The 18378-nt window shown below is 32.5% G+C and overlaps 2 protein-coding genes across 3 annotated transcripts; both read right to left on the minus strand.

Annotated features, from left to right (window-relative positions):
• Positions 1-416: 416 nt before the first annotated feature.
• On the minus strand, positions 417-3205 carry LOC129946889 (uncharacterized). Its single transcript, XM_056057257.1, has 8 exons — positions 2526-3205; positions 2200-2356; positions 1979-2125; positions 1717-1919; positions 1443-1648; positions 1133-1341; positions 945-1050; positions 417-878 (listed from the first exon to the last, which is right to left on the minus strand). Exons 1-8 carry the CDS (start codon positions 3147-3149, stop codon positions 545-547), a joined length of 1986 nt encoding a protein of 661 aa, XP_055913232.1. The 5' UTR covers positions 3150-3205; the 3' UTR covers positions 417-544.
• A 2769-nt stretch (positions 3206-5974) lies between these two features.
• LOC129946540 (uncharacterized) lies at positions 5975-14728 on the minus strand. Of its 2 annotated transcripts, none has more exons than XM_056056765.1 (8): positions 14052-14728; positions 13781-13937; positions 7496-7642; positions 7232-7440; positions 6964-7169; positions 6636-6844; positions 6461-6566; positions 5975-6393 (listed from the first exon to the last, which is right to left on the minus strand). In XM_056056765.1, exons 1-8 carry the CDS (start codon positions 14667-14669, stop codon positions 6060-6062), a joined length of 1986 nt encoding a protein of 661 aa, XP_055912740.1. In that variant the 5' UTR covers positions 14670-14728; the 3' UTR covers positions 5975-6059. The 2 variants fall into 2 exon arrangements, with proteins under 2 accessions (XP_055912740.1, XP_055912739.1); XM_056056764.1 differs by lacking the exons at positions 5975-6393; positions 6461-6566; positions 6636-6844; ... (1 more) ...; positions 7232-7440; positions 7496-7642 and adding exons at positions 12084-12509; positions 12576-12681; positions 12751-12959; ... (1 more) ...; positions 13296-13504; positions 13567-13713.
• Between the last annotated feature and the right edge of the window lie 3650 nt (positions 14729-18378).

Raw genomic sequence — 18378 nt, forward strand, 5'->3', positions numbered from 1 at the left:
GGATATTTAATAAATAATTTATTGCATACAAATTATTTATTGAGGTCAAACTGATTTTTGTTTGTATTATTTTGCATTTAATTGGAAAAGGTTAAATGTGAGAAGATTAACGAATATTCTATAATTGTGCTAATGAAATGTAATTTCATGGAACTTTTACTTATATATAAAATTCAATAAATAGGAACATACAAATATTTGTATAGTATGCTGTGGGTTCTGAAAAATAAAAACCGTAAGCTGCTCGCAGTTTAGTCGGACGAAAAAATTTGATTATAAGGGTAGAAATTATGACTATATGTGACCGAATAGTTTAACTTTTTGTAAATTTTTAATAACTTCATAATACGTGTTTGTTGAAAATTTGTTGCATAGTGAAAATGGTTGCAGGACCATGTGAAAGGAAATAATTGAACTCAGTTTTTAATTTGTTTTTATTTGAAAGCCTTGTATTTAAAATAAAAAAATGTAGCTCTTGTAAGCTTAAGTGAGGTGTATGTACAAAATACAAGTCTTCTAATAAACAAATTAAAATAAATTAAAATTAAACTTTTACAAATGTATTAATAAAATTGTCAATAACATTGTAATCGACAAATGGAGCCATATTAGGTGCCCTTAGTTTAAGTGCAAGATATCCACCGGAACCCTTCACAGAATGATGATACATTCCAACTCCTCCAACAGGTGCAGCTGGACTAGTAAAAACGCTTCTTGTGTCCAAAAATGGAACAGTAGAAATACCGAATTCTTTTTTCATGTCGGTATGTTGGAGCCTTACATGGTAAGGCCTATTCGCTAATGGTTGCTTGGAAACTTGAGTTTCAGCCTCAGAAAATTTATCAGGACTTTCACTTCCTGCTAGTGGAATTTCACTCCTGTAAAATGGATCAACATTATGTTAATTTTCCAAAGCCTATTTGCAATAAATGTTTGTTTCTTACGATTTTGCACCTGGATACCATTGCTGTCCAATTCGTTCAGACGTTATTCCGTTAATATATAATCCAATTAGTCCTTCTTCTTTGTTTTTCAGCTTAAATTGAATTGCTAATAAAAAGTGAAGAAAAAAACCATTTCAGTTAATATTCTGAAATAAACTGTACAAATAAAGTATGTTTAAAAATCTTACTTTTTAAATATTGGTTCGGTGGCAATTCGACATCACCAAGCTCGAAATTCTTAACTTTGGAATCGAAATATAAAACTTCATCTGATTTTGGTTGCTCTGTCCAATAGAGGTAATCTGTGTTCACGTTCAATTCATCTACGAATGGTGCCTCTTGAATTTCAATATGAATAATATTTTCCTTAACTACAAATCGTGCTCCAGTGATTACGCTATAAAATAAAAAATAAGAGTATGTTAATATTTTACAAAGAGAAACATGAGTTTGTTATTGTTGTGTTTTGTTACTCAAAATTTACTTCGATAAACTCACTTTCCTTCTTCAGCACTAACAACTTTAGTAGAAACTCCGGCAATGTTCTTTCTGTAAGCCGTGCAGAATTCTGTGACACAATCCTCATTAGAGAAATATTCCCGCTTTACTAGTCCAGGTGTCGATACACTTCGTCCCAATGTTTGATCATCTCCGTATATTGGTCGATTGAACAAGTACATGAAAGGCCAGTCAGTGTTTTTCGGCTATAGTTGAAAAAAGAATAAAGCTTTCAAATAAATTCATACAAACTTTCAGAAGAGAATATATTTACATCAACGAAAGCCTTCACAAGTCCAGGAACTTTCAAACCAGCGCGTGTACAGTTAACAATTTCAAAATCAATGTTCTTAACATCTGGTTCACGGTTAAAGCATTGAAACTCGGATTCGAAGAAACCTGTTTTATAAGTCTTCTTGCTCCAGTCCTTAAATTTAGGAAGTATATGAGCGAATGACACACTGTCAAATGTTTCTCCTAAAATTGTGGTTTCAGACGTTTTTTACTTTCACATTTAAAAGAAAACCAAAACTTACCTTTCTTCAAAAATTCAAACTTGCCACAGCTTCGAATATCCCGAGATGCTTGATTCAAGGCCCATTTGGTTTTTTCCATTAATGCTTTCATGTCACTTTTGTATTGGTCAAGTATTTTCAAGGAAAGTTTTTGTGTTTCATAGGAATCTAAAATTTAATACAGATAATGGAAAAGGATAGTAAGACGCATACATTTATTTTCACATTAATTTTGTACCTACCATTTTCATTGTTGGCCTTCCTTTCATTTTGATACTGTATTGTGTGGGCCGATATGACCATCACGTATGCATCAGTGAGAGACTTAAAAATGTACATGAAAGATTTAAAAAGTTTGGTATGTGTTGGTTCAAAATAGCAATCAGCTCCTTTTTCGATCTGAAAAAAAAATTTTTATTTTAATATCGAATTGATTTCAAAAGTGAAATTCTATTATTTAAAGTCATTTTTTAGAAATAGATTTAAAAATGTAGAGTTTCACTACAATTTATCTAGATCCGTTAATCTCTAAAGTTGTACAAATAACTATATTTTTGCAGGTACTTACCGCCTGGCGATCCCTTCTCAATATGTAATCGTAAAATAAGTTTACATCGCCTGTTGCTGATACCAATCCTTTAGGTTTGATGAATTTTGTAACGAATGACTTTAAAGTTTGTCTAAACGTACTGAAGTAATCCAGCATGGCGTGTAAACTTGCTGCCTTTGAAACTCCCTTGGCTTTCGGATCCATTATCGTACCGTAATTATCAGCAACTGCTTCGCTGAGATTATCAAGTGCGTTGCGCAAGTCTTCGAAATATTCATGTGTCTCCACGGTATCAGTCAATTGTGTGCCCATTTCTGACATTTGAATTTTTACGTCCTTAAGTGATTCAGAAATTTTCGCATTTTGCTCCAAGAAATCCTTCGAGGATAGAAGCTCTTCTGGTTCTTCTTGTTGACTTTGTCGTATCAAATTGGCTGCCAGTGAAATGGTCAACAATGAACCAACTAAAATTGGGGCCATAGGACCTGTTACAGCAACACCCGCTACTGAAGCCAATACTGGCAATCCACCAATGAAAATATCTTTTAATATTTCTCCTGGGTCTGAAACAGTTTGCTTAACATTATTCGCTAATAGCAAACATACTGTAAGCAATACAGCAGAAAATTTAAACAGATGCATTTTCTTTAAACCTAATGTTCAAGAATTATTGTGGCACAAACTAATCTGCAAAGAGTTCAAAATTAAACTATGAGAAACTAATCAAAAACCATTCTAATTTATATGATTTTTCAAGTGCGAGACAATTTGTTTTGGCAGAAAAAACATACCCCAACTGTTCAAACAACAAGATTGTTTTTTTTTTTTTAAATTTAATTGCGACATTGTTAAAATTGTGTTACATATTTTTTCAAATTTACTTATAATAACCAAAATATGTTATTTTAAGACTCTTTCATGTAAAGTAAAAAAATCTTAAATTTGAACGATATGAAACTATTCAATAAATTGAACTATTAATGCTCGATTCAAGAAGTAATATGCAAACATAATGCAGAAATTGTTAAAGAGGCATGCTTTATCTAACGTTCCTTAACATAAAATTGGGTATGACAACTAAAAGCATTAAAAGTTTCCATATTAAGTTATTCATCTTTTCACATTTTTACAATAATTTAATTTATTTAGTCTTGTTTTTATGTATTTTTTTATTAATTAATTAATTTAATATGTATATGTACTGAAATTAAAGTGCCCCCTTAACATGCTCAAAATCTACTTACGCCCTTGTGATTTAAAAACATTTATTTGACTATAATGTAAGCCTCGTGACATTGAGTCAACATTAACAATGTACCTATGAATAACCTTTGTGAATAGAAGATTTAGAGGCATTTCTACCAACTTTTCAAATAAAACTTATATCAATAAAACAATTTTTTTTTATAATAATTTCTTTATTGTGCATCTGGTATACATTTGTTGACAATATAATGTTCTAACACGATACGTTTCTTGGAACTGGTAGCTTGTTTTACCAGCTGATAAATTTGTACTCCTGAAACGTTGTTTCCGGATAGGAAAATATGTTTAATATTGTTTGTATACAATCTCCCTTTTCGTCACAAATGATACTCCTATGCTCTAAGGCGCATTTGTTCAGATTAAAGTGGATAAACTTAGAGGATATCTGAACACAACCTATATTAATAGCATATGGAGAAATGTAATCTTCATTTCGAAAGCCGTTAACCCCTCTTAGACTGAACTGGAAAACCTCACAATATCACCTTTTATTTTAAAGGCTCTTAAAAGGCTAAGGGATCGAGTTGGACTGTTTTCGATTTTGTGTCAATTTTAAACAATTATTAACCATTTTTAAATTTGGAGGGGATGAATGCTCTGATTGAATGGAAGTTGAACTTTTAGTCATGAAACTTAATGTTCAGTTTTAATGTCTTCTAATAAAACTGTAAGGATATGGCTGAATGCAATCACTATGTTCATCGTTCCTGGAAGTGACACCAGACCGGCCGGTAGGCCGGTAGGGTAATTGAATAATGACTTAACATAAGCTAGGTAATTCGGGTGAATAAGAAGGAATGCTGAAATTTAAAAACGTTAGCTCGCTTCATCAAAAAAGCTGAGTGGCACTGAATTCCGACGTTACCAAATTCAGCCAATTCCGAGTGGCTAAAAATCATTGGGGAAGAAAAGATTTTATTATATACAAAAATCAGAAAGAAGAAGACCATAGTCCGCACCAAACAGTGACTCCTTTTGGGTGTATTGGCTTTTCAATGTATGCGTTCGGATTTTCTGTGCCCCAAATGTGACAATTTTTCTTGTTTAAATACCCGCCAAGATCAAATTGAGTTTTCATAATTTTTTTTTGGCAAAATCTGGATCTTCTCTAAGTCGATTGCAGGCAATATTTCATAGCGTTGTTCAAGAGTAAAAAAAACCATATTCGTTCAGCGGAAGGATAAAACTAATTATCTGTCAAATCAGACATGAGCTAAGTGTTACCATTCACGAAATAAGCACTTGTTAAAAAAACGTAAGGTGGCGGACCTTTTAAAAGAAAACTTTTTATTCCTCATTTAATTTTTGCTTACTTCTCGAGTTATAACGCTTTTTCGATTTTAGATTCCTGCTTGGACATCTTTTAAAACCATTTTCATTTTCACTCGTTAATAGACGAATGAACTTATTGAAAACTACATCACCAAAATATTTTAAGCAAGTATGTCAAGGAAATATAATCATCTCTAGTTCTGGAATTCGTTATGGATATAAAACTTGCTATGAAACAGGTTCAATCGAATAAAGTGACATCTGTTATCTTTAGTTTTTTAGCTATAACTAACATATAGAAAGTAGTGCCATCTGCAATTCTGCATTCAAAAAGTTAGTTGTTTACTACGTAGTGACTACATTGATAAATGCGCTCAATGTTAACAACAGTTTTCAGCTTTTGTTAGCAGAACTAGTGTCGCAAAAAACAAAACAAGTGGAATCAATGTGAAGTTAGCTACTAAGTAATTGTTCCAATTTGATGAGCATCAGTAAATAGCAATCAATAAATTTACTATTTGTAAATCAAGTGACCTAGAGCTTTTCGACTCCTTTTTCCTGTTGAATCGGAACAGTCAAAAATTGGAACACAATCACTCAAACGAAATGGAGTTTTGTTGACATTTTGCAGTCATTATCATTATAAGCCTTAAAACGTATAAAAAAACTGATGCAAATGCCATTATTTGGTTGTATAGATACGTCAATTGATTGACTTATGGGTTGATGGAAAAATTTGTTTGTGCTTCTTTAAAAACTATTTTGACCGAAATGCTACAATCGACAGTAGTAGCTACAGAACCATGAGTTCTGACTGAGTCGTTCATCGATTGACAACGTCCAAACCAGCAAGGGTAGTCATATGACAAACACCATATTTAAATTATAATGGCAACGTTTATCTTTTCATTAAAGCAGTAAACTTCATGTCAATTTAGAAAATCATCTTTATTTTATTCCAATTAAAATGTATGTACCTCTAAAAATTACACCCTTTATAAACCTAATAACATATCAAAGTTTCACTGCTGCATCGATTACTTTTTCAATTACATTGTAATCGACATATTGAGCCATGTTAGGTTGAATAAGTTTCAGTGCAAGGAATCCACCAGAACCCTTAACAGTGTGGTGATACATTCCGATTCCTGCAACAGGTGCTGGTGGGTAGGAACTTACGGATCTTATATCAAAGTTTGGAACAGTTGCTATACCGAATTCTTTATTTAAATCGGTTGGCTGAAGACTGACATGGTAAGGTCTGTTGGCTATAGGAGGCTTGGAAACTAAATGTTTTGCATCAGCAAATTTAACAGGACTTTCACTTCCTGCTAGTGGAATTTCACTCCTATAAAATGAAACAAAATTATATTAATTTCTCAGAACCCTCTTTGAAATAAAAGTTGGTTTCTTACGATTTAGCACCTGGATACCATTGCTGTCCAATTCGTTCAGATGTTATGCCGTTAATATACAATCCAATAAGTCCCTCTTCTTCATTTTTCAACTTAAATTGAATTGCTAAGAAGTTAAGAATAGGCAAAGTTCAATAATAATTATCTGATAATGAGAGAAAAGTATGAATCTCACTTTTAATGTATTGATTTGGTGGCAATTCGACATCACCAAGTTCGAAATTCCTTATTTTGGAATCGAGATACAAGACTTCATCCGATTTTGGTTGTTCTGTCCAATACAGGTAATCTTTGTCTACGTTCATTTCATCTTTGAATGGTGCCTCTTGGATTTCAATGTGAATAATATTATCTTTTATTACGAATCGTACTCCAGTGACAACGCTAGTGTAAAACAAAAATATAGATTTAAGTTAGTTGCTTCCTTCTATCCAATGCTATTTTAGCTTTGTTTTTAAGAAAAAAAAAATCTCATAAGCAAATAAAGTAAAATAAGAACTTACCTTCCTTCTTCAGCACTAACAATTTTCGTAGAAACACCGACAACTTTTTTCTTGTAAGCGTTGCAGAATTCTGTGTAGCACGACTTAGTAGAGAAAAACTCATGTTTTACTAAACCTGGTGTTGATACGCTGTGTCCTAGAGTTTGATCTGCTCCGAACGTTGGGCTATTGAACAAGTAAACCAATGGCCAGCTTGTCTTTTTCGGCTATAAGTATATATAAGAAATTTTAAAACTTCTACACCCGACAAAAAATGTGAAATAGTTACATCAACAAAGACTTTTACTGAAGCAGGTTTACTCAAGCCACCATCTGTACAGTTGAAAAGTTCAAAGTCACTACTTTTAACATCGGGTTCGCGGGTAAAACATTTATAGCTTGGTCCAGTGTACATTGAATAGCGACCGTTGCGATCATAATTCCAATCCCTGAGCTTGGGAAATGTAACGGCGAATGATACACTATCGAAACTTTGTCCTAAAATTGTATGTTTTAAATGAGTTGGTGCATTAATTTGATTTACAAAAATTACCTTTTGTCATGTATTCAAACTTTCCACAGCTACGAATATCCCTAGGTGCTTGGTCCAAAGCCCATTTTGTTTTTTCCATCAATGCTTTCATGTCGCTCTTGTATTGATTGAGTATCTTCACAGACAATTTTTTGGTTTCGGTGGCTTCTAAGATTTGAAAACGATTTTTATAATTGGCACCTTTGGGTGCTTTGATATTTAGTTTAATTTGTTTACTTACCACTTTCCTTGTTTTCCTTCAATTCACTTTGATATTGAACTGTGTGAGCAGATATGACCATTACGTAGGCGTCAGTTAGAGACTTAAGAATATACATGTAGGATTTGAAAAGTTTAGTGTGCACTGCTTCAAAATAGCAATCATCTCCATTTTCATTCTGTAAAATTTATTTTTAATACACAAATCTAGATTATGTTCACTTTTTCATGAAAATTCCTAGTGTTTTCATTTTTCAATTCAGATGCAGTCACTAATAATTTTCACAACATATAACATCTAGTACTTACCGCCACACGATTCCTCCTCAATATGTAATCATAAAATAAGTTTACATCACCTGCTGCTGATACCAGTCCCTTGGGTTTAATGTATTTTGTCACAAATGACTTCAAAGTCTGTCTGAACGTACTGAAGTACTCCAACATGGCGCGCAAGCTTGCTGCTTTCGATACTCCTTTGACTTTAGGATCCATGATCGTATCGTAATTATCAGCGACTGTTTCACATAGAGTATCAAGTGCATTGCGCATGTCTTCGAATAATTCGTGAGTTTCCACGGTATCAGTCAATTGTGCACCCATTTGTGACATTTGTGTTTTCACATCTTTGAGTGACTCAGAAATTTTTGAACTTTGTTCCAAGAAATCAACTTTGCTTAAAGGTGATGGTTCTTCTTCTTTTTGACTTTCTTGCAACAGTCTGGCCGCCAGTCCTATGGTCAGCAATGAACCAACTAAAATTGGGGCCATAGGTCCTGTTACAGCCACACCTGCCATTGCGGCCATTATTGGAAATCCGCCAACAACAACATCTCCGATGATATCTCCTGACTCGGTTTGCTTAACTCTGTTCGCCAATAGCAAACATACTGTTAGCAATACAGCAGAATATTTAAATAAATGCATTTTTTGAAATTAAATTCACAACGAATACAATTACGAAGTTCCCTGCCAGGGATTCGTAATTAAACTATACGATATTATTTCAAAACCGTTACTTTTTATATGATTTTTAGGCGAGAATGTTACGTAAGACCTAAAGTTTTTGGTAACAAACAATGTAACTATCTACATCTGTTCAAACTATTAGTTTGTTTTACAATCATTGTTAAATTAACTTGATCAATCTTTATTTACACACATTTTTGCATAGTTACATTAAGTACATAAATAGAAATAGTAGTTTAAGTAACGAAAATATCAAACTTAAAAAATGTGATCTATCAAGAAGCTGGTGTCTGAATTTTTATTTTACCCGGAGTAGGACAGGAATCACTATTACTTTATTTTTACGATAAGAGAACACGAAAAGGATTTGGTATACCTTTTATATGTCAAAGAGACATTATAACAGGTATAACGGTTAAATTATTTAAGGGGAGGAATGCATCTGGCTATGTCACTAGAGCATAGTCCATAAAAAAGGCTGAGACTAGAAACTTTAAGACGATGTTCGAGTGACATAACCGAGTTGATGATGTTAATGCCACCAATAATTTTAAAAGCTCTTCTTTGAATACTGTCTAAGAGGCTTAAATAAGTTACTGGAGCATCAGCCCAGAGATGAGAGTTTTATTCAAGTTCGAATGTATATAGGTCTTGTAGATTGTAGCCAGATCAGATGAAGAAAAAAAGGTCTTACATATTCTCAAACAACCTAGACATCTTGCGGCATTTTTGACATCACGTATGTGATCGCTCCACAAAAGGAGGTTGCTGATGCACATTTCGAGGATGTCGAGATTTTCAGTTTCGTTGATGCTATTGCAGTTCCACATCTGAAGAGAAGGGTTGTGAGTCTGGAAGAAGCTAAGAGTGCTATCGTCAGCGAAACAATGTATTGCATTAGAAGAAGCAGACAGGAGATCATTTATAAAAATGGGTTTCAGACTTGAATCCCTCGAAAACAACTTGTATTGAACGGATATAAAGAAAGTTTCTAATCCAATGAAGGAGAAATTCGTCAATACCAAAATGCAATGCACGCATTTTCGACAAAAAAAAAATGCCTGAATTTATCAAATGCCTTTTAAATATAAAGTGCAATAATCTTACTTGTTCCAGTGTTCGGTGAGTCGAACCATGAGATAACCAGCTTACCTATTGCTACGAAAGCCGTATTGTCGGTCATTAAGAAGTTTTCGTTAATCAAGATATTTCTTAAGCTGGTAATTAATCAGCGTTTTTATTAACTTAGAAAGAAAGGACGCTGGTGATATCTGTCGATAATTTTCTTTGGGATTGGCTAAACAAATGCGGTTTTCCAACTACTTGCTTTGAACGAGCCTAGAAGAATAAGATAGATGGAAAAGCTTACGCAGTGTTATGCTAGCGAGGAAGGAAGCTTCTTCAGAATAATAGCGGGGATACTATCTGGACCAACAGATTTATGAATGTTAAGACCTTTAAGAACTCTCGCCATAGATCGATTACGAAAAAAAGATTGGTTCCCTAGAATCATTTACGCGTTCAATAACTAGGGGAGCAATGGCAATATCAGGTAAGGTGCAATTTTCAGCGAACTGCCTTGCATTCAATCAAAAGAGCTTACTAAAAGAGTGTCATTGACAACAAGCGTAGGAACCGAGAAAGAGGAATTCTTCCGCATGTTTTTTACGAATGACAAAAAATTCTTCCTGTCTTTGGGATATTGCAGTATTTTTCACCATAATTTCTGATCATGCAAACATTTGGTTCTTCGAATATGGGTGTTACTTGCCTTCCTGGCTTTCTTAAACCTTTCCCGATTTTCCTCAGTTGGGTTGGCTAAAAAAACAACGGATGCTCACCACTTTCTCCTTTTTTCAACATCAATCAATGCATGTCTTTAGTTTTGAAACAAATTAAAGATTAAATTTCGAATACACTTAACACATTTTGAAGCCTGAATCCTCTGTCAAACATTCCCAGAATCAAATTTTACATATGTCCTTGATTAGAAAATTAAGTAAGAATATTTGATTAAGATTCCTGATCAGTTTTTATAATCACTAAACAAATTTATCAATTAAATGTTGATACTTTTAAACAAATGGTAGCATTTGTGCAAATATTTGAAATAAAAATTATGTCAACAAAAAATTTAATCTACAATTTTAAATTATTAATATAATCTTAACAATATGATGGTATTGTTTCGTTGTTTACAAAATTGTGTTGATTATTTTATATTAGCTAAAGAATTCATAAATTGTAATGAAAAATCTAAAAAAATCAACAAAATTTTCATATTATGAACATTAATATATACTAAACAAACATGAATAGTTTCTGTTTTTAAGGTAAGGTGTTTATTCTTATAGTGGTTCGTTTTTTTCTCCTTTAAATAAAATTCTTGACTTTGATTTTATTAATTTATACAAAGAAAACGTGTTGTATTTTAGCATTTAAACTTTGGAGACAAAAATATGTAGTTTCTTCTCTTTCCAGGACTAAACTCAAGTTTTTATACAAAATATGTGAAGCATTAACCTTAACGCGTTTAAAGAAGTCCAAAAGCTAGAAATAATTCAAATCAAATCAAATAGGGTGGCGCAACAGTCCGTTGTGAACCAGGGCCTAGTGACTTACAACTCTCAACCATTCCTGTGTGCGAGTACTGTTGTCAGGAATGGAAGGGACCTACAATTTTAGGCCGGATCCGAACGGCTAGAAATAATTCAAAAAAACTTATTTTCAAACAATTTTTGACTTTGACCGAAAATAACATCCAAGCTATTAAATATTTGAAATCCGTGTTCAAGCCACGGTTAAAGAATTGAAGAAATATTTTAAAAAGCAAACAAGAATTACCAGCAAAGACAAGACGTCCCAATGCCGAGTTTAAATTATGCAACTCAAATGACAACTGTTGTTACCGAAGATCAAAAATGAACTGATATGTATATTTCATTTCCTAAGGAGCCTACTAAAAAGACACCAATATAATAGCACTCATTCTGTTTTGGAAAGAATTCGGTCTATAGAAAATTGTGGAAGCTACTAAAAAAATAGTACCGAAAGTCAAAGTCAAAGCTTGACTTCAAAAAAATGATTTTTCTTCCAGGAGTGTGGTTAAGAGATTTTTATCGATGAAGAAATAAGGAATAAAAATCGTATAACGTTGGAAGCTGAAGACATTTATCGCTACTTTCTTAAAATAAGATTTTATTGATATAGAAGAAAGAACTCCGCTACATTTATAATTTGTTAAGACGCTACGCTTCAAGATAAAGAATTTGGTGAAAATAAAAACACACATTGAAAAAAGTTGATATATTTTGAAGTTGGGTTTCCAATTATCAACTCAACTCATAAAAGAAAGTTCTTTAGATTTCAAGGTTTAATTTAATTTGTTGAAAAATAAACAAAAGGTTTTTTTATGTTTTTAATACATCACTTAAAAGTTTTGGTTTATTTAAATCAAGCAACGTCTTGGTAAAACTTGTATAACATTGTTAACAAACCCACTTGTTATTTGAATTACAGTTTCACTAATGTATCGATAACTTTTTCAATTACATTGTAATCGACATATGGAGCCATGTTAGGTTGAATAAGTTTCAGTGCAAGGAATCCGCCGGAACCCTTAACAGTGTGGTGATACATTCCGATTCCTGCAACAGGTGCTGCTGGGTAGGAACTTACGGATCTTAAATCAAAGTTTGGAACAGTTGAAATACCGAATTCTTTGTATAAATCGGTTGGTTGAAGACTGACATGGTAAGGTCTGTTGGCTAAGGGAGGTTTGGATACTAAATGTTTTGCATCAGCAAATTTATCAGGGCTTTCACTTCCTGCTAGTGGAATTTCACTCCTGTAAAATGGATCAAAATTATGTAAATTTTCCAAAACCTCTTTACAATAAAAGTTAGTTTCTTACGATTTAGCACCTGGATACCATTGCTGTCCAATTCGTTCAGATGTTATTCCGTTAATGTATAAGCCAATAAGTCCTTCTTCTTCATTTTTCAACTTAAATTGAATTGCTAAGAAGTTAAGAATAGAAAAAGTTCAATAAAAATCTGCTGATAATGAGAGAAAAATATGAATCTCACTTTTAATGTATTGATTTGGTGGCAATTCGACATCACCAAGTTCGAAATTTCTGATTTTGGAATCAAGATACAAGACTTCATCTGATTTTGGTTGTTCTGTCCAATAAAGATAATCTTTGTCTATATTTAAGTCATCCACGAATGGTGCCTCTTGGATTTCAATGTGAATAATATTATCTTTTATTACGAATCGTACTCCAGTGATGACGCTTAGTTAAAAAAAAGAAAAACATAGTTCAAGCTAAGTCTTTTTTTTTCTTCAAATTATTGAAATTACCTTCCTTCTTCAGCACTAACAAGTTTTGTGGAAACACCGACAACTTTTTTCTTGTAAGCGTTGCAAAACTCTGAGAAGCAAGACTTAGTAGAAGAAAATTCACGCTTAACAAGACCAGGTGTTGATACGCTGTGTCCTAGTGTTTGATCTGCTCCGAATGATGGACTACTGAACAAGTAGACCAATGGCCAGCTGGTTTTTTTAGGCTAAAAGTGAATAAAAATAAAGTTCTCAAGACCACTGCAACTATAAACCGTAAATTGCTTACATCAACAAAGGCTTTGACAGCAGCAGGTCTTTTCAAACCAGCGTCTGTACAGTTAGTAATTTCAAAGTCACTACTTTTAACATCGGGTTCGCGAGTAAGACATTGATAGCTTGGTCCACTAAACATTGAATAATGAGCATTGCGATCATAATTCCAATCCTTAAATTTAGGAAATATAACGGCGAATGATACACTATCAAAACTGTCCCCTAAAATTGAATGTTTTTAGTGTTTCAGTGAAATTAGTTAACTAGGTACAATAAAAACACACCTTTTCTCATGTATTCGAACTTTCCACAGCTTCGAATATCCCTGGGTGCTTGATTCAGGGCCCATTTTGTTTTTTCCATCAATGCTTTCATGTCACTCTTATATTGGTTCAGAATCTTTATAGACAGTTTTTTTGTTTCGTGGGCTTCTAAAATTTTATAGTGATGATTGGCATCTTTCTGTACTTTTGTGTTCACCTTAAATTTTGTACTTACCGCTTTCCTTGCTTTCCTTCAATTCACTTTGATACTGAACTGTGTGAGCAGATATGACCATTACATAGGCGTCAGTCAGAGACTTGAGAATGTACATGTAGGATTTGAAAAGTTTGGTGTGCACTGCTTCAAAATAGCAATCATCTCCATTTTCGTTCTGTGAAAATTTTTATTTCAAAAACACAATAACTCAAAAACCTGTTCTTCTAAGGTCTTAAGATCTTATCAAAAATTTAAATTTTTCTACGTATCAAAAGTCGTAAGTACTCACCGCCACACGATTCCTTCTCAATATGTAATCGTAAAATAAGTTTACATCACCTGCTGCTGAAACCATTCCCTTGGGTTTGATGTATTTTGTCACGAATGACTTCAAAGTCTGTCTAAACGTACTGAAGTACTCCAACATGGCGCGCAAGCTTGCTGCTTTCGATACTCCTTTGACTTTAGGATCCATGATCGTGTCGTAATTATCAGTGACTGTTTCGCATAGAGTATCGAGTGCATTGCGCATGTCTTCAAATAATTCGTGAGTTTCCACAGTGTCAGTCAATTGTGTTCCCATTTGTGACATTTGTGTTTTAATGTCCTTAAGTGAGTCAGAAATTTTTGAATTTTGTTCCAAGAAATCAGCTTTGCTTAGAGGTGATGGTTCTGCTTCTTGGTTGTTTTCTTGCAACAGTTTTGCCGCAAGTGATATGGTCAACAATGAACCAACTATAATTGGGGCGATTGGTCCTGTAAATGTCAAACCAGCCATTGAAGCCAATATTGGCAAACCGCCAGTAGTAATATCTTCGAAGATACTTCCAGACTCGGTTTCCTTGACTTTATTCGCCAAAAGCAGACATACTGTGAGCAATACAACGGAATATTTAAACAAATGCATTTTGTAAAAATTAAGTGTCGCAGAAGGGATATAAATACGCGAACTATCCCGTCAAGGGTTCGCAATGAAACTATAAAGAAATTTGCGAAAAATCATGGCTATTTATATGAATTTCTAAAGCGAGAATGTTACGTTTTGAATTTAATTTGTGGCAAAAAGTAAAGCCGAAACAACTGTTTAAAGTATTTAAGTATTTATTTTTGTAATTTCTTGGGAATTCGTGTGTTAATACAAACACAAGTTTGTAGTTATGAAATTCAAAAATAAGCGATGAATATATAAAACAACTTTTTTTTATTCAAGCTATTTTTGTGGTAGGAACAAGCTTACGTACATTTGGAAACAAAATTTTAACTTAAGATACTTTCGAGCACTCGCTCGAAAAATTAAGACTTTGAATTCTTCTTACATTTTTAAATACTCTACTTCTTTTGTTTGCATTTTGTCTTAAATGTTTTTTATTTAAGATATTTGTCCCATATTTTTTAAATTTCTGTTCTTCAAAGATATTTTCAGAATTTTTGTTAAATAATGCAAATTAGTTCAATATTTTTTGTATTGTAATAAATCGTATCGTTGTTACGCGTCTGATGACACTTAATACAGTTTTTGTAAATGTATGAGTCCTCGTTTGTAGGAATTTCTGGCAAACTTTTTAAATACTTTAGGTATGATGTAACATGAACTAGAAAATAAATTTTAAATTTGTTAAGGATATTTCAATTACTTCCAATGCGTTATATCTAAACTTCTTGCGTTTGTTAACTATTCTGGAGAAACAAACTATTCTTACGAAAGTTTCTTGTATCATGTTGTTTCTTTTAGTTCAAAGTTTACAACGACAAATTAGAAAACTTTTTATAAAAATACTTTTCAATATAAGTTTTTAACAAATTTGTCAACATTTTGAGGATATAATCCGATGTATTAAGCAAAAAAAGAACAGGTACAAAAACTCAAAACATGTTTACAAATTGACTTAATATGCCTAGAAAAAAAACAATAATAGGTAGTTTTTTTTGAAAATTACACATTTTATTTGAGCATATGTTTTGGTAATACATACACACATACAAAACTGTTCAGAGTAAAAATTATGTCAATAAATTAAACCTACTCTTATTTAAGACAATGTGTAATAGTGCTTGGCTACGCATTAACAATGTTTAATCTTCTATTGTTTTATAAATTTACTGGGTGGTATAGCTAAAGTTTATTTAAGGCATTATAAGCTCTTTGTTTGTTTGAATGATCTGTTTAAATTTTTGGTTTTGTGTGGCTATAACAAATTTAAATCTAAATATATACAATGGTACAATGTTATCAGATCTGTCAGTAATCTCAAAATAGTTGGCAATAACCAGACAATTGTTGGCAGATTTTTTGTATCAAAGTTTAAAAACACAACAAAACCTAGAAATGAAAAGAGCCTGGGATGCGACCCATACTGATAACTTCCCATCCTGTCTGTCGATTTGTCTTGCTTAAAAGATTTGTAGGTTTTCGTGTTTTGTTAAAAAAGTTGTCAATTTAATTATTCTAACAAATTTTAAAATAAATAACAATATTTTGCATATGATAAAATAGATTGATTTCAAAATCTATTTTGTAAACAAGAATTTTTTAGTCGTTAACCAATTTTTACCAATTTTAGTAGCACTTCTTTAAAGTTTTTATTTCTCATATAAACAAATACAAATTGGATAAATGAAATTCGTTTGAAGTCAATACCTTCTATTGTTCACGTGATATAAAAACCCGAACATCATTTTTATCAAATGTTCGTACTGTTTTTTGTAGATTTAATTTTTTATGAAAAAACGGACTGTTGGATTTTTATCAAAAATTCACTAAATGTCAGAAACAATGTTTTATGTGAGATAAAATAAGTTTGAAATCAATATTTTTAATTTTTGAAAAAACATTTGAGTCGAAAATCAATTTTTCCGAACTTTTAGAAATGCTTATTTTAGGTTTTTATTTTTTGTTAAAAAACTTTCAATTCAATTTTTGAAAAACTTTAACCCAATGTTTAAAACAATATTTCTCATAAAATAAAAATTTAGATTTAGCCAGAATCTCAAAGTTTTGAAAAGATATTTAAGTCAAAATCAATTTGTACCTACTTTTGTTAATTTTTTAGGTTTTTAATTTTTTATAAAAGAACTGTCGATTGGATTTTCTCAAAATGGTACTCAATTTTGACAATAATATTTTTAAAACAATAAAATAAGTTTAAAGCCAATGTCTCAAAGTTTTGAATAGTTATTTGAGTCGAAATCAATTTTTACAAACTTTCGTTAATTTTTTTTTTAGGTTTTAGTTTTTTGTTAAAAAAAAAACATTACTTCGATTTTTCTCAAAATTGTACTGAATGTTGAAAACAATATTCTTTATAAGATAAAATAAATTGGAAGCCATAATTTAAAAGTTTTGAAACGATATTTGAGTCGAAACTCAATTTTTACCAATTTTACCATTTTTTAAACATTTCTTTTCGCTATGCTAACTCAAATTACTAACTCCCTTATATTTAAAAACGTTCATCCGAACAGTTCGTGAATAAAAAACAAAGCAAACAAACTTAAACGGACCTATTTATTAGAATTCCAAACTGAAGACTGGACCATTACAGCCATTGCTCCTATAAGATTTATTTTATGCAGGTATAACCTCGTGTTCCATTATTTACCAACATCATCCTAAAGCATAAGCCTCTGGTGAAAACTATGACCACTATTTCTACTTGGGTCTAAGGTGTTAAGGTTTTCAACCAAGAACCTAACTGTTAACTTGTCAAATCTTAAACTTGAGTAAAATTCTCCTTCATCCAGCTCTTCGAAGTAATTTGCTTTAAACATCGTAATGTTCTGCCCAAAGCGGAGTCCTAAAATATTTCAAAATCTTCGACCTTTTCTTAATCCATCAATTAGCGATTTGTGGCCGTTCGCAGCAATTGGGCCTTTGTTACTCAACAACGTGGAACATTTTGGAAAAGGGCTTAAGCGATGCCTTTCAAAATACAGATAGTGCAAGAATTGAAGCCGGACGACCTACTTCAACTTAAAATTTTTGGTGAATGGGCTCTTGGAAAGTTGGCCGAAGATACACTTTTTTAATGAAAAATTTTTTTAAACGACGAAGCTCATTTTTTGCTCAATGGTTACGTTAAGAAGCAGAAATGTCGATTTTTGAGTGAATATCAGCCACAAGCATTGCAAGAACTACCAATGCATCCAGAAAAAGTCACAGTTTGGTGCGGTTTTTGGGCTGGTACCATTATTGGACCGAACTACTTCAAAGATGATGCAAATCGTAACGTAACTGAGAACAGAACATTTTATTTCACGTTTGGGACCGGCCAATTGGCTGCCTAGATGACGTGCAATTAAGCTCATGTCTATATACAGAGAAGCCCGTTTTAGTTGACGAATTGGAAGACAACATTGAAGCATTTTTTCGTGAGATACCGCCTGAAATGTTGAAATACGATGGACAATTTGAGGCGCAGGCGAAGCTGATTTCTGTACTTGGCTTCATATATGTTTTTTTCGGTTAACTTTTTAATTATTAAGATTTGTCTTCCACATCCGCAGTTTTTCCATAAGAAAATTAAATTTCCACTTAACGTTAACTACTATAAGAGCAAAGGTGTAAATGGCCAAACGATAAGTCTCTCCGAAAATTTCAAGACAAATAACCACACTCG

Source organism: Eupeodes corollae, chromosome 2 (assembly GCF_945859685.1).
Source record: "Eupeodes corollae chromosome 2, idEupCoro1.1, whole genome shotgun sequence".
NCBI lineage: Eukaryota > Metazoa > Arthropoda > Insecta > Diptera > Syrphidae > Eupeodes > Eupeodes corollae.